Source organism: Triticum aestivum, chromosome 2B, assembly GCF_018294505.1.
Source record: "Triticum aestivum cultivar Chinese Spring chromosome 2B, IWGSC CS RefSeq v2.1, whole genome shotgun sequence".
Classification (NCBI taxonomy): domain Eukaryota; kingdom Viridiplantae; phylum Streptophyta; class Magnoliopsida; order Poales; family Poaceae; genus Triticum; species Triticum aestivum.
In genome coordinates this window covers 407,079,091-407,096,537 of record NC_057798.1, presented here as the reverse complement: position 1 = coordinate 407,096,537, position 17,447 = coordinate 407,079,091, and the positions used below count along the sequence as shown (strand labels likewise).

The following is a 17,447-nucleotide window of genomic DNA, read 5'->3' as shown; positions in this document are numbered from 1 at the left end:
AGAATGGTGTAGTAATTTGTGTATCTATAGCTGCAGAACTATTATTTATGATATTGAGGACAAATGTATCTGGTGTGAAGAATGATTTGGCTTTGTGAATTTCAATGTACTGCATCATTTTTTAGTATCCATGTGTTGTGTGTTTTTTCCACGACATATGTACTTGAACTTCTCTCTGGGCTATGGTTGAGCTGCTGATTTTTTTTGTGTTGTTTAATTTTGGGCCCGGACATATGATCTTTGACTTGAACTGATGCTTGAGACCTCGCTGGACTGCTGGTTTCAGATGGGAGAGGATTTAATGTGTTGTGTAATGTATTGTTATTTTTCAATTAAACCAATATGTAGCCTTTTGTACAGAATCTATAGGTGCTTTTTTGTGATTTTTCAACTGCAAATGGTTTTCAACTATAACTTCGTGCAAAAATATTGTCATACACTCCTTTACGTTTCTTTATCTTTTTGTCGGCATTCAACATGAACTTCTGCACGTATCCACACAGAAACTTCACTCCTGAACGCGTTGTCTTAGGCTTGCTAACCTTAGTTCATACGGCAATACTTTTTTTGTAAGCATATTTTTTCCTACATCAATTTATATACCAGAACTTCTTCTGCAAGCTGACCTGAACTTCAGACTTTATAATTATTCATGCTTGCCTGAATTTCTTATGGATTACAACACCAGCACATTCTGTCATAATATACCAGAACTTCCACTCTAAGTTTACTTTAACTTCATAGTGTATATTTTTCATTTGTATTCCATCTTACACATTTATTGAATACATCACGAACACAGCACTTCCTCTCATAATATACCAGGACTTCTATAGAAATATTAGTTCAACTTCACAATGTATTTTTTCATTTTATTACTGCTTGCTCTTTCATGCAATACATCACCAACACCTCCTGTCATACTATACCAGGACTTCTGCAGTAAGCTTACTTGAACTTCTACTGTATAATTTCTTTGAAAGTTCAACAATAGAAGTTCAAGTAAGCTTCTTCTCCCTAAAATACTGTTTCAAAAGTGGAATAACATTCTGCACATTGACATGACATAACTTTCCTTTGTTTAATTGACCTAGTCTAATTGCTCATCGGTCTTGCGCTCCTCCTAGGCTTTGGTTGTAGTTGTTTTTGCTTGACATGTACCTCTTCCTTTTCCACTTCATCTTCCTCTTCCACTTCCTCTTCGCCGTCCTCTTCCTCTTCATCGTCCTCTTCCTCTTCCTCTTCGTCTTCCTCTTCTTCCACGGTGTCTTCATCTTCGTATTCCTCTTCATCTTCCACCACTTTCTTGTTGTTGGCTCTAGGTTTTGCTTTCTGTTTCTTCTCTGGCTTTTTGCTTGTCTTTTCAGCATCAGCGGGCTTTGGGCATTTTCTTGCATTATGTGGTTCATACTTCTTGCATATGCTACAAAGTCTCCTGCTTGCTTTCTGTGGGTGTGGTCCCTTGTTTTGTTCTATAACTTTGGGCTGCTGTTTTTGAACTTTGGGTTGCTTGACCTCCTCTGTATCGTTTCTTTCTAAGAGTGTTGGACAGGTGCGCTTGTTGTGTCCTGCAACCTTTTTGCACACACTACATTGCATGTGTCCAAGTGGCAGTCCGTTCCCATCGAGCACGACAACTCTTCCTGCAGGTTGTGCCTTTATTTGAGCTCTCTCACTTTTCTTTGCTGCAGAATTTACATCCTACCCTTTTTTTCAGAGTACAGCGGCAGTTTCATCGTCTCTTGCTGCCGCAGCTGCATTATTTGGTCAACACCCTGCTTGGATTGGTTGGCTTGCGCAGCGGCCTGGAGCATTTCAGCTGCATAATAATGAAGGTCATCTTCAATTTCAGTATCCTCTTCAGCCATCCTTTGGTCAGCATCCGCTCGATTTGCTGAATGCATTGCATCAAGCTCTTCCACTAGCCTCTTGAGAACATAGAAGGCTCTGTCATATTGCTGGTCACATCTCATCGCTCTCTTGTGAACCATCAAAGTTAGCTGCAACAAGATGTCTTGCTTCGATAGTCTTGAGCTGCCATCCAATGCAGTCGTGTTGTAGTCCCTTGTATCAAATGTTGGTTGTGGATTTGCAGTCTTTGTGTACCGTTTGAGGATATACTTGTCTGGAAATTTGTCAGGATTCAGGTAGTCTAGTATGTTCATTATGTGAAGGCAGAACAGGCCTGCAATTTTGTGATGAATGCAGAATACATAGTTTGTGAGCCAGCAATGAGTTTCATCTATTTGATATGATACTACTAGTTTAGGTATTTAATGAGTTTGTTTTTCCGCTCACATGTGTGTGTCCATAGCTTGCATTCACACTCATATATTTCATTATCAGGGTCAGCTACAAACTGGAATTCATGCTTTGACCAGGCAAATCTTTCTTCATCATCATGGCCAGCCTTGTTATGGTAGTACACAAGGTACTTAGTGGGCTCTGTTGTAGGCGTTGCGTGAAATAGCGTCGCTTTTCTCATCCTAGTCCTCATCTCGGTGTACACGGCTCTCGTGTACTTGATAGCCATGTCCTCCTCGTAGATGTAAGTTGTTTTTGTCACAGGATTGGTCTGCACACATGTCAAGAAATAAGATATTAGTCCAAGCAGAGTCATTTTTTAAATACAGTATGCACATGTTGAAGCAAGTCACAATATGATGGGAGTGTTTTTTGTCTTTAATACCATGCTAGTCATTGTTTTCTCATTCTCCTTCTGCATCCGAGTTTGTATGCAGGCATTTACCCGCCTAGCAAACTTGTGTAGGTTCTGGGTCCCCTTGACAAACCCTCTCTTGAGAACGTGATTCATGCTCTCACTTTCTTGTGTGGAAGTCATTCTAGCACATAAAATATTCTTGTAGTATGCTGAAATCCACATCTTCCTATCATTCCAGAGCTGCATCATCTTCTGGTCGTTCTACAGGTTGAACTTCTGCACGAGTGTAGCCCATGCAGTTTCAAACTTTGTAGGCATTAGCAGCCAGTTTAAGATTGCTCTGAACTCCTGTTTGAATGTGTCATACTCTTTGTACAACAACGCGAGGTATTCCTTGAATTTCTTCAGGATGTGCCATCGGCATAGCTTGTGGACGGTGTTTGGGAATGATTGTGGTATAGCTTTCGCCATCGACGGGCACTGGTCTGCATGAATTAAAAAAATGGAACTTGCTTCTTTCTACTGATGGTGAACTTATGTTGTACAAGTACTTGAACTTCACATGTAGCAGTAGGACTAACTAATAATGTGACATATATTTTTTCTTACAGGAGTGTTGTTGAACTTCTGTGGTACCAGTGCTTGAACTTCACATACATAACTATATTTTTCCTGAACATGTTTCATGTGTTTTTTCTTACAGCAGTGTCCTTGAACTTCTATGGTTCCTGTATTTGTACTTCACATCCAGAACTATATTTTTCCTAAACATGTGACATATAATTTTGCTTCTTATACTGTTTTGTTGGACTTCTGTGCTAACAGTGGTTGAACTCCTTGCTTTACATTATTTTTAGATAAAACCAGTGTACCCAGATACAAACCCATAGACTAAAAAATTGATGAAACTTGTAGAGTTTTTTTTGAACTTACCTGTTAGAATGCAAGTTGGATGTTTGTTGTTCACGCACCGTACAAATGTATTGAACAACCACCTGAATGACTTTGCATCTTCGTCTCTAATCAGGGCAATAGCAAATATCGTTGACTCAAGTGATGGTTTGTTCCAACAAACACTCCCAGAGGCATATGAAATCTGATGGTCTTGTAAGTTGTGTCGAATGTGACGCAATCGCCAAAGTCTTGATATGCTCCTCGACAGCTTGCATTGGACCAGCAAATGTTTTTATCTATTTTGTCACTGTCTACTTGTATGTCATAGAAAAACTCATCATTGATTGCCTTCGTGTCTTTAAAGAAAGATACAAGTTTCAGTACATCATCCAAATCATCTTTCCTTGCATTCATTTCTTTCCTCCAAATTATATGCAAACATGCATTTTGTTATCTTTGCTAGCAAAGGGTTGTGATTTAGGATGCTATGTACATTGCAGTATGTGCATTTTTGAATACTTACTGGTTTAGTAGGTCTCGTCTGGTCATGCTTAGGAAGTAGCTTCCATCTTCATTTTTAGATAGCATGGATTGTTGTATGCTTGACATCATGGTATTGTAGGAGCTTTACGTACTCGAGAATAGTGGGGTCATAATTCTTGTGTGAGTGCAAGAATACCAGCATGTCATCCGATTGCATGAGGTGGTGATTATGATTGTACTCAATGTCCACTACCACACATGTGTCATCCTCCTGCACCTTCACCCTCATTCTTGCATTGTAGCCTGTCCTCTGTGATGTTTTGTTTCGTTTCCTGTTAGCCTCTGAAACAGAAGTTGTGTGTTTCCCTTGGAACATGCAAACAAAATACTTGTGATTGTCATTCCCTCCTGTCTTCCTGATTCCAAAACCTGCGTGTCTAGTGTATCTGTTATAAAATTCCCTTGCTTTCTCTACATTCTAGAATCGCATTTTTAGTCTTGGTATTAGATAATCCGGGAGATCCGGCATCTGCCGAAAAAGAAAAAATAATTCAAACGACACGTTAAAATGCAGTTTATGATCTTGTTATCCTGGAGGTAGTATAAATTTGTAGATAATACACAATGCATATATAAATAGCTAATTTTTTGTTTCACTTACGTGCATGTAGGATCACAACTCCACTGGAGTCTGCTGCTGGCCCTCTGGGATGGGGCACGGTGGAGTTATCATAGCAGGATGCAGGAGTGGATCACGAGGAGGAAGGAGGGCTGAAGATGGTCTCTCTCTTGTTTGCGTCCTTTTTGCTCGAGGTGGTCGTGGAGGCATTGCAATCCTGGTTTTTGTTTGCTCTCTTGTTTTGTGAAGAAATCCATCTACCTTATGTCCCATACAATTCTGAGCTATAGCAGCAGCAACATCATCCAACAGTGGTAGTGTGTAGAGCACTCTTCTCCGTGTGTGTGTTCCTGTTGGATTTGTCATGGGATCCGGTTTACTTGCTTCCCTTTGGCATTGACGAGGCACACCAGGAACCTCCAGAGTTACACGCAGGACTTGAGCTAACCCCCTCCTCCATCGGCGTGCTTGGGAGTCTGCTGGTGGATACAAAGAATCCGCATGGGATTTCTTGCGTCACACAATTAGGTGGAGGCGCAAAATTGTCTCCATGCGTTTCGGGTGTCATCCAATTTTGGTGTGGAGCAGGTGGTGTGACCCATTGAGGGGGTGGTGCAACTCGTAGAGGCTTAGGATTGTGTATTTGCTGCTGGGAACTTCTAAGCTTCTTCATGCGTCTCTCGTCTTGCTGACATAAAAGGAAAAATGTTTATTAGCACACAAGTTACATCTGCCTACAACTTTGTAACTGAACTGAGCATTATTCACAGCCTGAACTTCGCATATAAAAGTGGTATTCATGTACATATTTTTTCCCTAGGACATGCATCACACTCTCTACTGAGCTGAGCATCTGCCAATACGTCTGTACCTGAACTGAGCACACTTCATAGAATGAAACTCATATTCTGTTAATTCTACACTATTTGATTACTTGTATGTACCTGAACTGAGCACAACGACACCCTGAACTTCTTGTTTGCAAATGGGAAATACTATCTACAGTTAAAAAAAGACTGAACCTTCATGAGTTTGAATGCTTGAACCACTAGTGCATACCAAGCTGACCTTCATGTCATCACATGTTCGTTTTCTTTTCTCTTTTATTTTTCACACAACTAGGTACATATCAACTTGAACTCTAGAACACTTAGTAGTTGAACTTCACATGGCTTTTCACATGTGAATGCAGGCAGGGGTTCTTCTGTTTTTTAGCCTGGAATGAGGCTCACTTAATAGTTGAACTTCACATAGCTTTTCACATGTGAATGCAGGCAGATTTTCTGCTGTTTTGTAGCCTGGACCGAGGCTCACACACTACCAGAACTTCACATGGCTTTTCACACTACCAGAACTTCACATGGCTGTAAGAAAATAACAAGCAGAAGGAAGTTCAACCATACCCTGGCTAGAAGTTCGGCCAACCTTTTTCCAGCAGTAGATAGGCCACCTTGATAGCAATTCGTCGGGGAGCTAGGAGAGGAATTCGATGGCAATCCATGTATTATAGAGGGCGCGAAGTTCATCTACACGAAGAAAGAAGGTAAGGCAAGGCAAGATTGAAGAAGAAGGCAAGAAGTGGGAGGAAGTTCATCTATCATTGCTGGATTTGAAGGCGCCGCCAATGTCGCCTTCGCCGCGGAGTTGCTCCGCTCGCCGAAGCTTGCGCCGGGGCTGTCATCTGCTCTACGAAGGCGTCGGGCGGTGAGGATGGAAGGAGGATGAGGCTTTCGGAAGTCCATGGCGGTTCACCGCATCCACGCGACGTGGGCTCCCTCGCGCAGGCGTCTGCCGTTGCTCGCTCGCCCGCGCTGCTGGTCAGCCGTGAGGTAGGACGGAGGTGTGGCGGCGGATCCGGTCGACCAGGAGCTGGAGACGGAGGGGAAGCGGTGGATCCGGTCGGCCTGGAGCTGGAGAAGGGAGGGAGTCGCTGGATCCGGCGAAGATCAGCGGCGAACCACGGGGGAAGGTCGGGGATCGAGGGGAGGAGCGGCGCGGAGGGGGTTTGGTCGACTCGGGATCGGGATCGGGGGATCAGGTGGATCTTGTAGGGGCGGCCTCGGGATCCCGTGTCTCGGGCCGGGCCGGCAGTTCAGGGAAGTTTCGGAGGGCCCTGTCGGGCCCTATATAGAGGCTGATGTGATTCAAATAACTATTCTAATCCTGGGATTAGAATAGTGCTGTCATATATATATAGGTTTGTCTCCACCATAGAGAGGGATCGATTCATTCTGACCCCCCGAGCCCTCGCGAGGCAGCTCGTCCATTGTACTAATTCATCCTTAACCTCCTTGTGAGGCCAATCCCACCATAAAGCAGGAGTAGGGTTTTACACTGCAAGGTGGCCCGAACCTGGGTAAATCTCTGTGTTCATCTCCTTACCCCGCTCGGCGTGAACTCGATGAGGCCTAGCCATGAGGCGACGAGATTGAGGCTGCAGCTAGGCTAGATCTTCACACATGCCCCAGAGTTTGAACCTTGTTGGGTCCGCGGAGCCCCGATTCCGACACCTCTGGATTCGTACGGTATGGCACACAGTTTGGTAGCGAAGCACTGGGAATTAAGCCAATCTGATGCTCAATCCCTCGAATAGGCGGTAATCCCGGTGGCACATCTTGTGGAAAGACGTCAGCGAACTCCTGCAAAATGCTAGTGACAGCAGGAGGCAAAGAGGAAGGCACGTCCTCGAATGAAAATAATGTCTCTTTGCACACAAAAGCATAGCAAATAGATTTGCTGAAATCTTGATCATCAATATCAGCATTGGTGGCAAGCAACATCCACTTTTCAATCTAATTTCAGAAGCAACACTAGATGATTGTTTATTATTAGGCTTCATTTGTTGCTCAAATTATTTTGCCAGAATATGATTTTCACTCTTATTTTGCTCCATGTTTTGCTTTACTAGCTCTATTAATATCATCTTTCAAAATGGAATCACGAGACATAGGAAGCAACGTAATATGTTTATCCTTATGAACAAGAGTATACTGATTGTTTCTACCATGGTGTACAAATTTTTTATCGAATTCACATGGTCTACCAAGTAATAAGGAACATGCTTGCATGGGTACGACATCACAATCAACATAATCAACATATATAGCTATAATAAAATGCGCAGGAATAGTACGTGTTACCTTAACCTTCCAGCTGTTGTTGAACCATTGGATGTAGTAAGGATACAGATGGGGTCTTGTGGTGAGAGATAACTTCCCCACCATCTCCATGCTAGCCAAGTTGTTGCAACTCCCTCCATCAATGATGACGAGGACAGAACGTTCCTTCACAATTCCCTTTGTGTGGAACAAATTATGCCTCTGATTTTGCTCAGCTTGTGTTACCTACACGCTCAAAACACGTTGATCAACTAAACTCTCATACCTATCAGCATCTTCAACAGCCATGCATTGCGTCTCATGTTCAGAATCATCTTCACCGTTCTCTTCACTTGCAATAAGAGCCAAAGTCTCCTCATCATAGTCACTAGCGGACTCATACCCACTGTCCTCAGTAACAATCATTACACGTGGAGATGGACATGTGCTCGCATAGTGACCTCCACCCTTGCAACGACGGCATATAACCTCATGTGTTTGCCCTATTGATGCCATTGATGAAGAAGAGCTATGTGCAGGACCAGAAGGTGTGCTCCTGGCAGATGGTGGTGGTGCCTGTTTTTTTATCTCGGTTGGAATTGGCGGCTGAAGTAAGCGGTGCTACAGTATGACGTGTGGAAGTAGAGGATGTATGTGGTGTCCATGATTAAGATCGACCTGTAGAAAAATTAGTTTGCGCCAATGTCTGTTGATACTGCACTTCATGTTCATCTTTGCAATCAAGATGGAGTAAACGAGTGATATTATTATACTCCTTATACTCTTGAATGGTCTGAATCTCTCTATTTAATCCACCCATAAAACATGCAAGCATAACTTCATTATCCTTAACAATACCACATCTAGTCATGCTAGTTTTTAATTCTTGATAATATTCTTCTACATAATTTTTTCCTTGTCTCGCTACAATTTTTGAAGTAATTCACGTTGATAATATGGTGGAGCCCAACGAGTAAGCATAGCAGTTTTCAAAGCATCCCAAGTAGCTAGAATAGGATATAATCTACAATGTTGAGACCACCAAACACGTGCAAAACTAGTGAAAGCACAAACAGCAGCAGCAACACGTCTATCCTCGGGATATTGTAAGCATGTAAAGCGTTGTTCAGTTTCTAACTCCCAAGTAAGATAAATATCAGGAATGTATCTACCCTCGGATGGCGAGATATTCAACTTTAGTTTAGGGATGTGGTCTTGATCTCATAACAGAGGGGGTGGTGCAGCCCTACCATTGTGATTATATGCATGAGGATGACCTAGTATTGGTGGTGCTGGTGGTTGCACGTAGTTCTGATTTTGATCAACCTCATCCTCGTAATGGTCCTCCTCCTCTGCGGTACCAGTAGGAGCTACAGAAACATCAACAACAGTATCAACGGTACCAGAAGTTTGGCATGGCTCAATAGGAGCACGCTGCGCTCACCTTGCTGGATCGCGACGTGGCGGTAGTTGTTGATGTTGTTGTAACGGTGCAGCGGAGGCGGCTGGTGGTTGTGGTAGATGCACCATTACTTCATCAAACTTGGCGTCCAACTTGGTGTAAATTGTCTTCTTGGTGTCATCAATCATCTCCAGTGCCTTTCCAAAGCTGGCCATCACGTCTTCCACCTGTAAACCCAACATTTGCTGAAATTTATCATGAAGCTCCTTCTTTGTCATGTTCTCCCAGTAAATCTCGTCGTCTTGTGGTCCTGCCATGGTTAGTAGCAATAGAAACACATAAGAATATGATCCTAGAGACTACTAGAAAGTGGTGGTGGTGGAGTGTCACAAATCCGTCAAGCAAATCTTAAATTCTTACTAGTTCTTACCCAGCAACTGGTGGTGATCGACAACCGTTGTAGTCAAAACTCTCAAAGCTTACACAGAGCGATTGCCAGATGATGTCAAATGCACGATGTAGATGTATGTGGAGCTGAGAAGGCTTATGATATGGTAGCAAAAATGTCAGCAATAATTAATTCAGAGATGCAAAGTTGAATAAACACTCAACAACGTTACTATGCTGGTCCTAGGCTAGACCGTGCTAGAGACGCGAGCCTAGAACGCTATAAAAGTCATGGCGTGACACGTAAACAAGGGAAAAGCACACTGATTTTTTTTTCTTGTCGCTCTTTTTTTGCGTTTTTTTTGCCGAAATCACTGTAATGGCGAGTATCTCAAAACTCTTCGCATGTCAAAATAACAGGATATGCACTAATTTTTTTGACTATTTTTTTGGAAATCAGGGTAGCGACGACCAAAAAGTGCGATAAAAAATCAGTCTGATGGCACGTGTCTCAAGAGACTCAGAAATGCCTAAAAACAGGATAGGGAAAAATATTTTCACCTGCTAAAATTTTGGCCTAAAAACTGCTCGGGGGTCTCTAGACGGTACTGTGCTCTTTTTTTCCGAAACTCACTCAGGAAAGGAAAAACGAATCTGAAAATAGATGGATCTCGAAAGCAAACCTAATATGGAAAGAACTCGGATTGGTGGTTGATATATGGTGGTAGGATATGATAGCGGTGGTGGTATATGACAATGGTGGTAGGATATGGTAGCGGTGGTGGTATATGGCAGCGGTGGTAGGATATGGCAGCGGTGCTACGATATGGCAACGACGATGAAGATGGTGTGGCGGCAGCATGACAAACTGTGACAGAACTCAAAACTTTAAGGACTAGACGTTAAGACCAACAACTAGACACGACGATGCAACCGCAAATTCAACAAAGCAAAACCCTAAAATATTATGCAAAGGCTAAGATTGGTTCGGATATGATGAACTAACCCTAATATTTTTGGCTTTTTCGAGGATTGTAGGTATGAAGAACAAACTCGATCTAAACTATGAAAAACTGGAAAATCTCACCGAGCAACCTGAAAATCTGATACCACTTGATAGAGGCAAAGGTGTCCCGCCTTTCGATGAGAAGGTGATTATCATTTCAGAGGAGTAGACTTTGACGATCCAACTACGAACGTGCGAGGACGTCGCGCGTTAGCAATCGCTAAATCAACTCCGAGAGGTTATTGACTACGCCGGAGCACGATCAATCTGACCACGAAGGTCTATTTCCTGCAAGCAAATGAAGAACATGCAAGATACTAAGATTGCAATCTAGATATTGCAAATATAAGATGAAAGCTTTATTGATCAAGGTGGGGTTCTGTGACATCTTGGTCTGGTTGTTGAACACAAACGAAGTACGCAAAGTTGCAGCTATGACGAACTTTTAATCTAAACAAAACACGAAGTCTAAACGATGCCCTAAGGGTTGTATATATGGAGGAGTAGGGGGAATCTCGTGACCCCTTGTAGGAGGAGTCCGAAACCAACCCTAACTTTGTTTCCCCGCACATACGGACTCTAAAACAGCTTATGCTTAACTATTTCAAAATTACATGGGCCTGGCCCAATAATAAGGTGATGCAGCACCTATTATAGCCTTTGGACGAAATTTTTGATGTGGCATCTTGTATATTTCGTCCAAGCCTTCATGCACTCATTAGGGTGGCTTCAAAGTCCTGAAATCATCATTTGAAATTCCGTTCTTGTTCCTCTTGCGCATGCCATCATCTCCATGCTTGTTCTTACTCCAATATTCATCCATCTTGTCCAAGCTAGGTCCTGCATTTGTAAGAAAAACAAATGTATCCAATTTAGGCATCATCATATTCTCATGAACATTAGAATCATGACCAAGAAAAAAAATTACCTAGTAATTTAATTGACATGCACGAGCTTTAGTAATTGGTCCAGTATGTATAGCAGCAGGGGTAGTGGGTGTAACAATGATATTGATGTCCTCATCAGTTAACAAATCATTTAATCTTCAACATTATTCCTGGATCATCTATATGCTCGAGAGCGATAGTAGATTAAACTTAGGAATGTTGATACGTATTAAATTTTTCTATAGTTCTATATCTTTCATTCTTTAATATCATTAAATATGCATGGTGTTGCATGGACTTGGCGTACTTGGTATTGACATGATATTAAATATATACCCTTTTTCAAAAGATAAAAAAATTATGAGAACTGACTTGTGGTTGGATGCTATAGGTGGAGGTGACGTTCCCGTCGATAGCGAGATGCCTATGATGTCAATCTCAAAACTTGTCAGCTCGGTCTTTCGGAATTGCTCATAGCGTATGGCGTGCGTCCATGTATTAATAGCGGCGAGTGTATGTATGTGTTTATGAGGGTCTGTGTCTATACTGTATTTATTAATTAAAAAAACATAGTTATTACAAGGTATATCTCTGCCCTTTTCCATCGTTATTATAGACGGCTTCGATGACCATCTTGCTTTTCCGTGGCCCAGAGAAACACAACGGATCTGGCCATCCATTCTGTGATCGAACGGTTGATTGTCGGTATTCGATTGGAAACTTCCGACCATGTTCTACTTCTATGGTTGGAGGCGCCGTGATTCCCGGGGGGGCCACACCACCCCATTCCAAGGACACCACCGCTGAGCTGGCGGGACCCACCTTAGCCGATGCAGGAGCCACTCCGTAATAAGCAGTGCACCCGGCCTCCGACGTCATCCCGGTAGCCTTCGCCTCTATATAAGCTCTGCACCTTCTTCCCACCTCTTTGCACCATCAATCACCATTGTTGATCGATCGCCTCTGAAATCAATACATCTTGCAAGCTGTTAGCAAAAGCCTACAAGCTAGTCAAGTCAAGTGAAATAGCTAGCATGACTGGCGTGTGGGTATTCGAGGACGGGATCGTGAGGCGGGCGGACAGCGAGGCGCCCGGCCGCAGCGGCGGGAGCGGGGCGCGGCCGGGCAAAGTGCTGGTGCATGTGCCGAGCGGCGAGGTGGTGACCACGTACGGCGTCCTGGAGCGACGGCTGCAGGAGCTGGGGTGGGAGCGCTACCTCAACGACCCGTGCCTGCTCCAGTTCCACCAGCGCTCCACCGTGCACCTCATCTCCGTCCCGCGAGACTTCGCCCGCCTCAAGCTCGTCCACATGTACGACGTCGTCGTCAAGACGCGCAACGTGTTCGAGGTCCGCGACGCGTGAGCTTCCAAGCTTGCCTGTCTGCCCTGGGTAAGATATAGACACCACGAGGTAGTCTTCGTCTACCTCGCAGGACGGCCGGCCGTCATATATATTACCACCGTACGTATGTATTGTATATGTGTGCGATCAAAATACCACGGTACTACGTGCGCGTGCGTGTGGCTTTTGCTGGTCTGCATGTGTGTAGCTCAATACGGCCGGGGTCGTCCGGTGCTATCTCCGGCCGAATTGTTTGTACATTTTTTTTAGAAAAGAAGGATGATCCCCGGCCTCTGCATCTGGGAGATGCATACGGCCACAAATATATATTACTATATTATTTATATTTATATATTATTATATTGTAGTGTATGGTTTGTCAAGCTTGAGTGATAGATTCAGTGAACCGAATCAATCACTCATGCTTTATAAAATGCAATATAAATAAGAGATTCCCATTAATTAGTTAATTTAGATCTTTCTGTTGCAAATTAGGGTTGTCATTCCTGCACTCTACATGGAACAAATATAACCAAATACAGATAAACAGATATGGCTTGCCATGATATTTCAGCACAGAAATTGTTATGCTCCGCTAAAAATAATATTGTTTTGTACATATATTAGTAATTAGTTATAACTAAGGAAAGTTAAAAACTAAAACATGTCCAAATGCACTCGCTCTTGAGAGTACACCAGAGGTCCGGAGCACCTTAGAAACTCCATGGTACGAACCAATCGTGCTTGCGCTATGCAATACGGACTATTGATACTGAACGAGGTTAAGCTCGCACCTGTAGTCTGTTAGGGGGGGGGGGGGGGGTCGCATTCCTGAGATACATTCAAGGTGATGAATAGTATTTCCCGGAAGAACACACACTTTCTGTCTTGGCATCCAAATGACATTAATTTACATGTTTTTATGAAAGTTGACAGAAAAACATACATTTACATGATTCACAGAAAGTAGACCACTATTACGGACATGCTCACATTTTTTTTTCCGAAAAGAAGGTTAAACATTTCCGCCGTGCATCTGCAGATGCACACCACCATAATAATATTAAAATTGATACAAAGAACCAAGGCCACGTGACATATTTGGTAAGCTATCTTAAAATGAATCTAAAGACACAAGGCCATGAGACAAAAATAATCAACAAAGATCATACATTAGATGGACCAATATGAAAAAACACATACGACTAAGTCACTTTCTGCTGCACCAATCCATCAAGAAGTCAGAACGAAAAGACAACAGAAAAAACACTCACACCAACGTCACCCCGTCCAACCTGTTAGCGCATGTACAATGGTGGCATATGGATACAGATGCCTCATGACAAAAAGTAGCCTGAGGCATTTACATTGATTTTTTTCCCCAATGCAAGCTACTACAAGTTGGCCTCATCAGATAATAGAAAATAGACTCCCACTATCATGCATCCCTACTCTTCACTTCAATTTTTTCAGCTTTATGCACCGGACCACACTTTTTCTCCCCAATCACCCGTCTCCTGTATAGGATCCCATTGTTCATCCGAATCTATTTTTTCTGACATCCGATCCTACATGGTGTATGGGGCATCACACTGGGGCTATGCATTGTGCAAGCCCTTAGCGCAAGAATTTTCATCGTGGATGCCAGATCAACAAGGCTAGAACATCAGCATGGAGACAATGCCTAATAAGATAGTGATGCAAGTTCTTAACTGTTAGGTCCGGCAAACAAACACTACATGGGTAATCACATCGCTACTGAAGTGAAACTATGCTGGTTCACTTCTTATGACACGATAGTGTGACTTCCCACGGATGTTCCTAGCAAGGTCTCCGCGAGCAAATCTGCATGGTTTTTCATTACACAGTTCATATATTTCTGTATTCCATTGGTTTATTTTTCATGAAATACATAGATAGCATTGGTTATGTGAAATCAGTGATATTTGGATTGATCTTCTAAGCAAGATGCAGTTGCATGTAGTGTCATGTGTTGCAACTATCTTTACATGATCAATTAATATTGCAACAATATACTAATAGTAATAATTAAGTAATAACTTGCATGTCATCCATAATAATATACCACAGAGGATATATATACCCCCTCTAATGTCATTCATCTTAATTACCGTATGCTTCACATGACCAGACCATAAATGCGCATCTAAATCTCAGGTGCTCAATTGCTGATTTTTGTGCAGAAAATATTTCTAGTGACAAGATTCTTCCTTCCAAATAAAGTAAATCTGGATAGATACAAGTATTTTTATGCATAGACAAAATGTACAGACGATGCTGTTGGGTACACATGTAATAGCATGTTTTATATTCTAGTCTTTTAATTATGTGAATATAGGAAGTACAAACATGAAAAGAGTGGGGCCGGACCCAGCATTAATGATCAGGTAGATACATATTTGTAAACGTATTTCGTTAAATTCAACCTAAAATTTCCCGCCCCAAAAAATTGAACCTAAAATGCTATACTAAAATCAAGGTACTGATGTACTGATAAGACCAACGGTACTTGTTTGGTTGGTTTAGGCAACCGTCCAAACAATGTGCTTATCCTCAACAGGCTTCCTACTCATTACATTTGTTGCGGCCATGACTTTAGACGTCATTTTCTTCTTTCCTGAAACGATATCCGCCAATATAACCTAGTATATAAACATCGTTGGGTGTAAGATCAAATGACAATGACAATTTTATACAAATATTTCTTTATAAAATTTTGTCCTAATCTATAACTATTCAGGAAAGAGCAGTAAAAATTACAACGTATATTTCCAAAAAGAATATAATGTGTAATAGCAGACTTTAAGTGTATGCAGTCGAAGAGATATACGATTGATAGCTACTTCTTAGAATATGTTTCAATCATACAAACAACGTCGCACTCTACAATTGATTGCTTATGTGATATTTTCTTGAAAATGACATTACAATATACTCCTTCCGCCCGAACATAAGTGTCGATGATTTAATTAGTACAAGGTTGTGTGAAATCAGCGATACTTATTTTGAGACGGAGGGACTAACAAATATAACATTTCAGTAAAATATACGTTTATTTCAAAATTAATACTTCATTAGCAATACAATATATTGTCTTAGAGCATCCACATTCGTAAAAGCTAAGAAGACACTAGATATAGGTGAAAGAAATTTCCTAGCATATGGGTGCCAAGGAATGTGATGGTAGCTAATAAGATCGAAAGTCTTAACACCCAGTAAATTTAGCACAAATTATTCCCCTCTAAGTTTTATGAGAAATGTTGGGAATTGAAGGTAATCTTCTTTCAAAAAATTTGAACTTGTACAATCACTAGTAGAAAACAGGGCTATCTTTCGGGCCTGGCCAGCCCATTTGTCACGGTTCCTCACGAACCGGGACTCATGGGGGGATTAGTCCCGGTTCATACGCCCAGGGGGCCGGTCGGGGCCTCGAGGGCATTGGTCCCGGTTCGTCTGGATCCATTTGTCCCGGTTTTAGGCACGAACCGGGACCAATGGGCCGCGCTCCTGGCCCACAGCCATTGGTACCGGTTCATGCCTTGAACCGGTGTAGAAGGGGTGGCTTTAGTCCCGGTTCGTGCCACAATCCGGGACAAATAATTTGCCTATATATACCCATCGCCGCGGCAGAGCACTCCACAGTGCTCTGTTTTTTCAAGCCGGCGAGGGGAGGGCATTTGGATGCTCTAGTTCAGCTCCTATGCACATGAGGTGTTCGATGAAACGCCCGAGCCACACTAGTTAATCTTTCTCCTCTCGAAACTCGACTTCCGAGCTCCATTTTCCCCGAGATTTGTCTACGTTTAGCGGTCCTTCACGCCCGTCCCCGTCTTCACTGCCGTCGATCGGCCGCGCCGATCTTGTCGCCGGCACCACCGTGGTGAGCCTCTTGTTCTTATCTTCTTTCTAAAAAAAATCTTACTTTAGATAGATACTTGTCTAATTTTCTTACTTCTATTATTCCTTGTTATTATATAGTGCGATGGTTTTGGTATCCGTCCCCGTCGGCCCTTGTCCTGTCTATGATTCAGATGTGGTATATATTATCTTTTCATAACTATTTGGTTCATTTATTGTTTATGACAATTATGCCGACCAACGTGACATAGATTTTATTTATCTAGGAGGTTGTTGAACCGGAAATTCCAACCGGCCCTATTGTCGAGAGGTTAAATTTTGTTGAAGAAGAAAACAATTACTTGAAGGAAAAAATAAGAAAAATTGAGAAGGAGAAGATGATATTGGAGTTGCATGTTGCGGATGTCGTCAATGATCACAAGATCAAGATGGATGCAATGCGATTGAAGATTAAAAAGATTAAAAAATATGCCATTCATACCGAGGCTTGGTATCATTATGCAGTTGGATCAGTTGTTATCTTGGTTGCGATTATGATCGCATTTGTTGTTGCATTGAAATGTTTTACATAATTTCAGTGTATGGTTTAATTAGATGCTCTGGGAGCTATATGTTGTTCAATGAGAAGTATGTATGTACATTGGTTTTAATGTAATGATGAACTTCTATTAGTGATGATATGTGGGTGAAATGATGATACCATGTCAACTTGAAACCTTTTCAGAGTTTATTTCAAATGCTTTTCAATTTCATGGTCTTATAGCTCAAAATAATCAGTAAATGCATG

General features: G+C 42.2%; 1 protein-coding gene across 1 annotated transcript; it reads left to right on the top strand.

Moving 5' to 3' along the window:
• Nucleotides 1-12,354: 12,354 nt before the first annotated feature.
• Nucleotides 12,355-13,135, top strand: LOC123041298 (flowering-promoting factor 1-like protein 4). The gene has a single exon (XM_044463939.1). The coding sequence runs from the start codon at nucleotides 12,473-12,475 to the stop codon at nucleotides 12,800-12,802; it is 330 nt and encodes a 109-aa protein (XP_044319874.1). The 5' UTR covers nucleotides 12,355-12,472; the 3' UTR covers nucleotides 12,803-13,135.
• The last annotated feature ends 4,312 nt before the right edge of the window (nucleotides 13,136-17,447 follow it).

Coding starts and splice junctions, on each gene's coding strand:
- LOC123041298 (XM_044463939.1), top strand. CDS start 12,473: ATGACTGGCGTGTGGGTATTCGAGGACGGGATCGTGAGGCGGGCGGAC.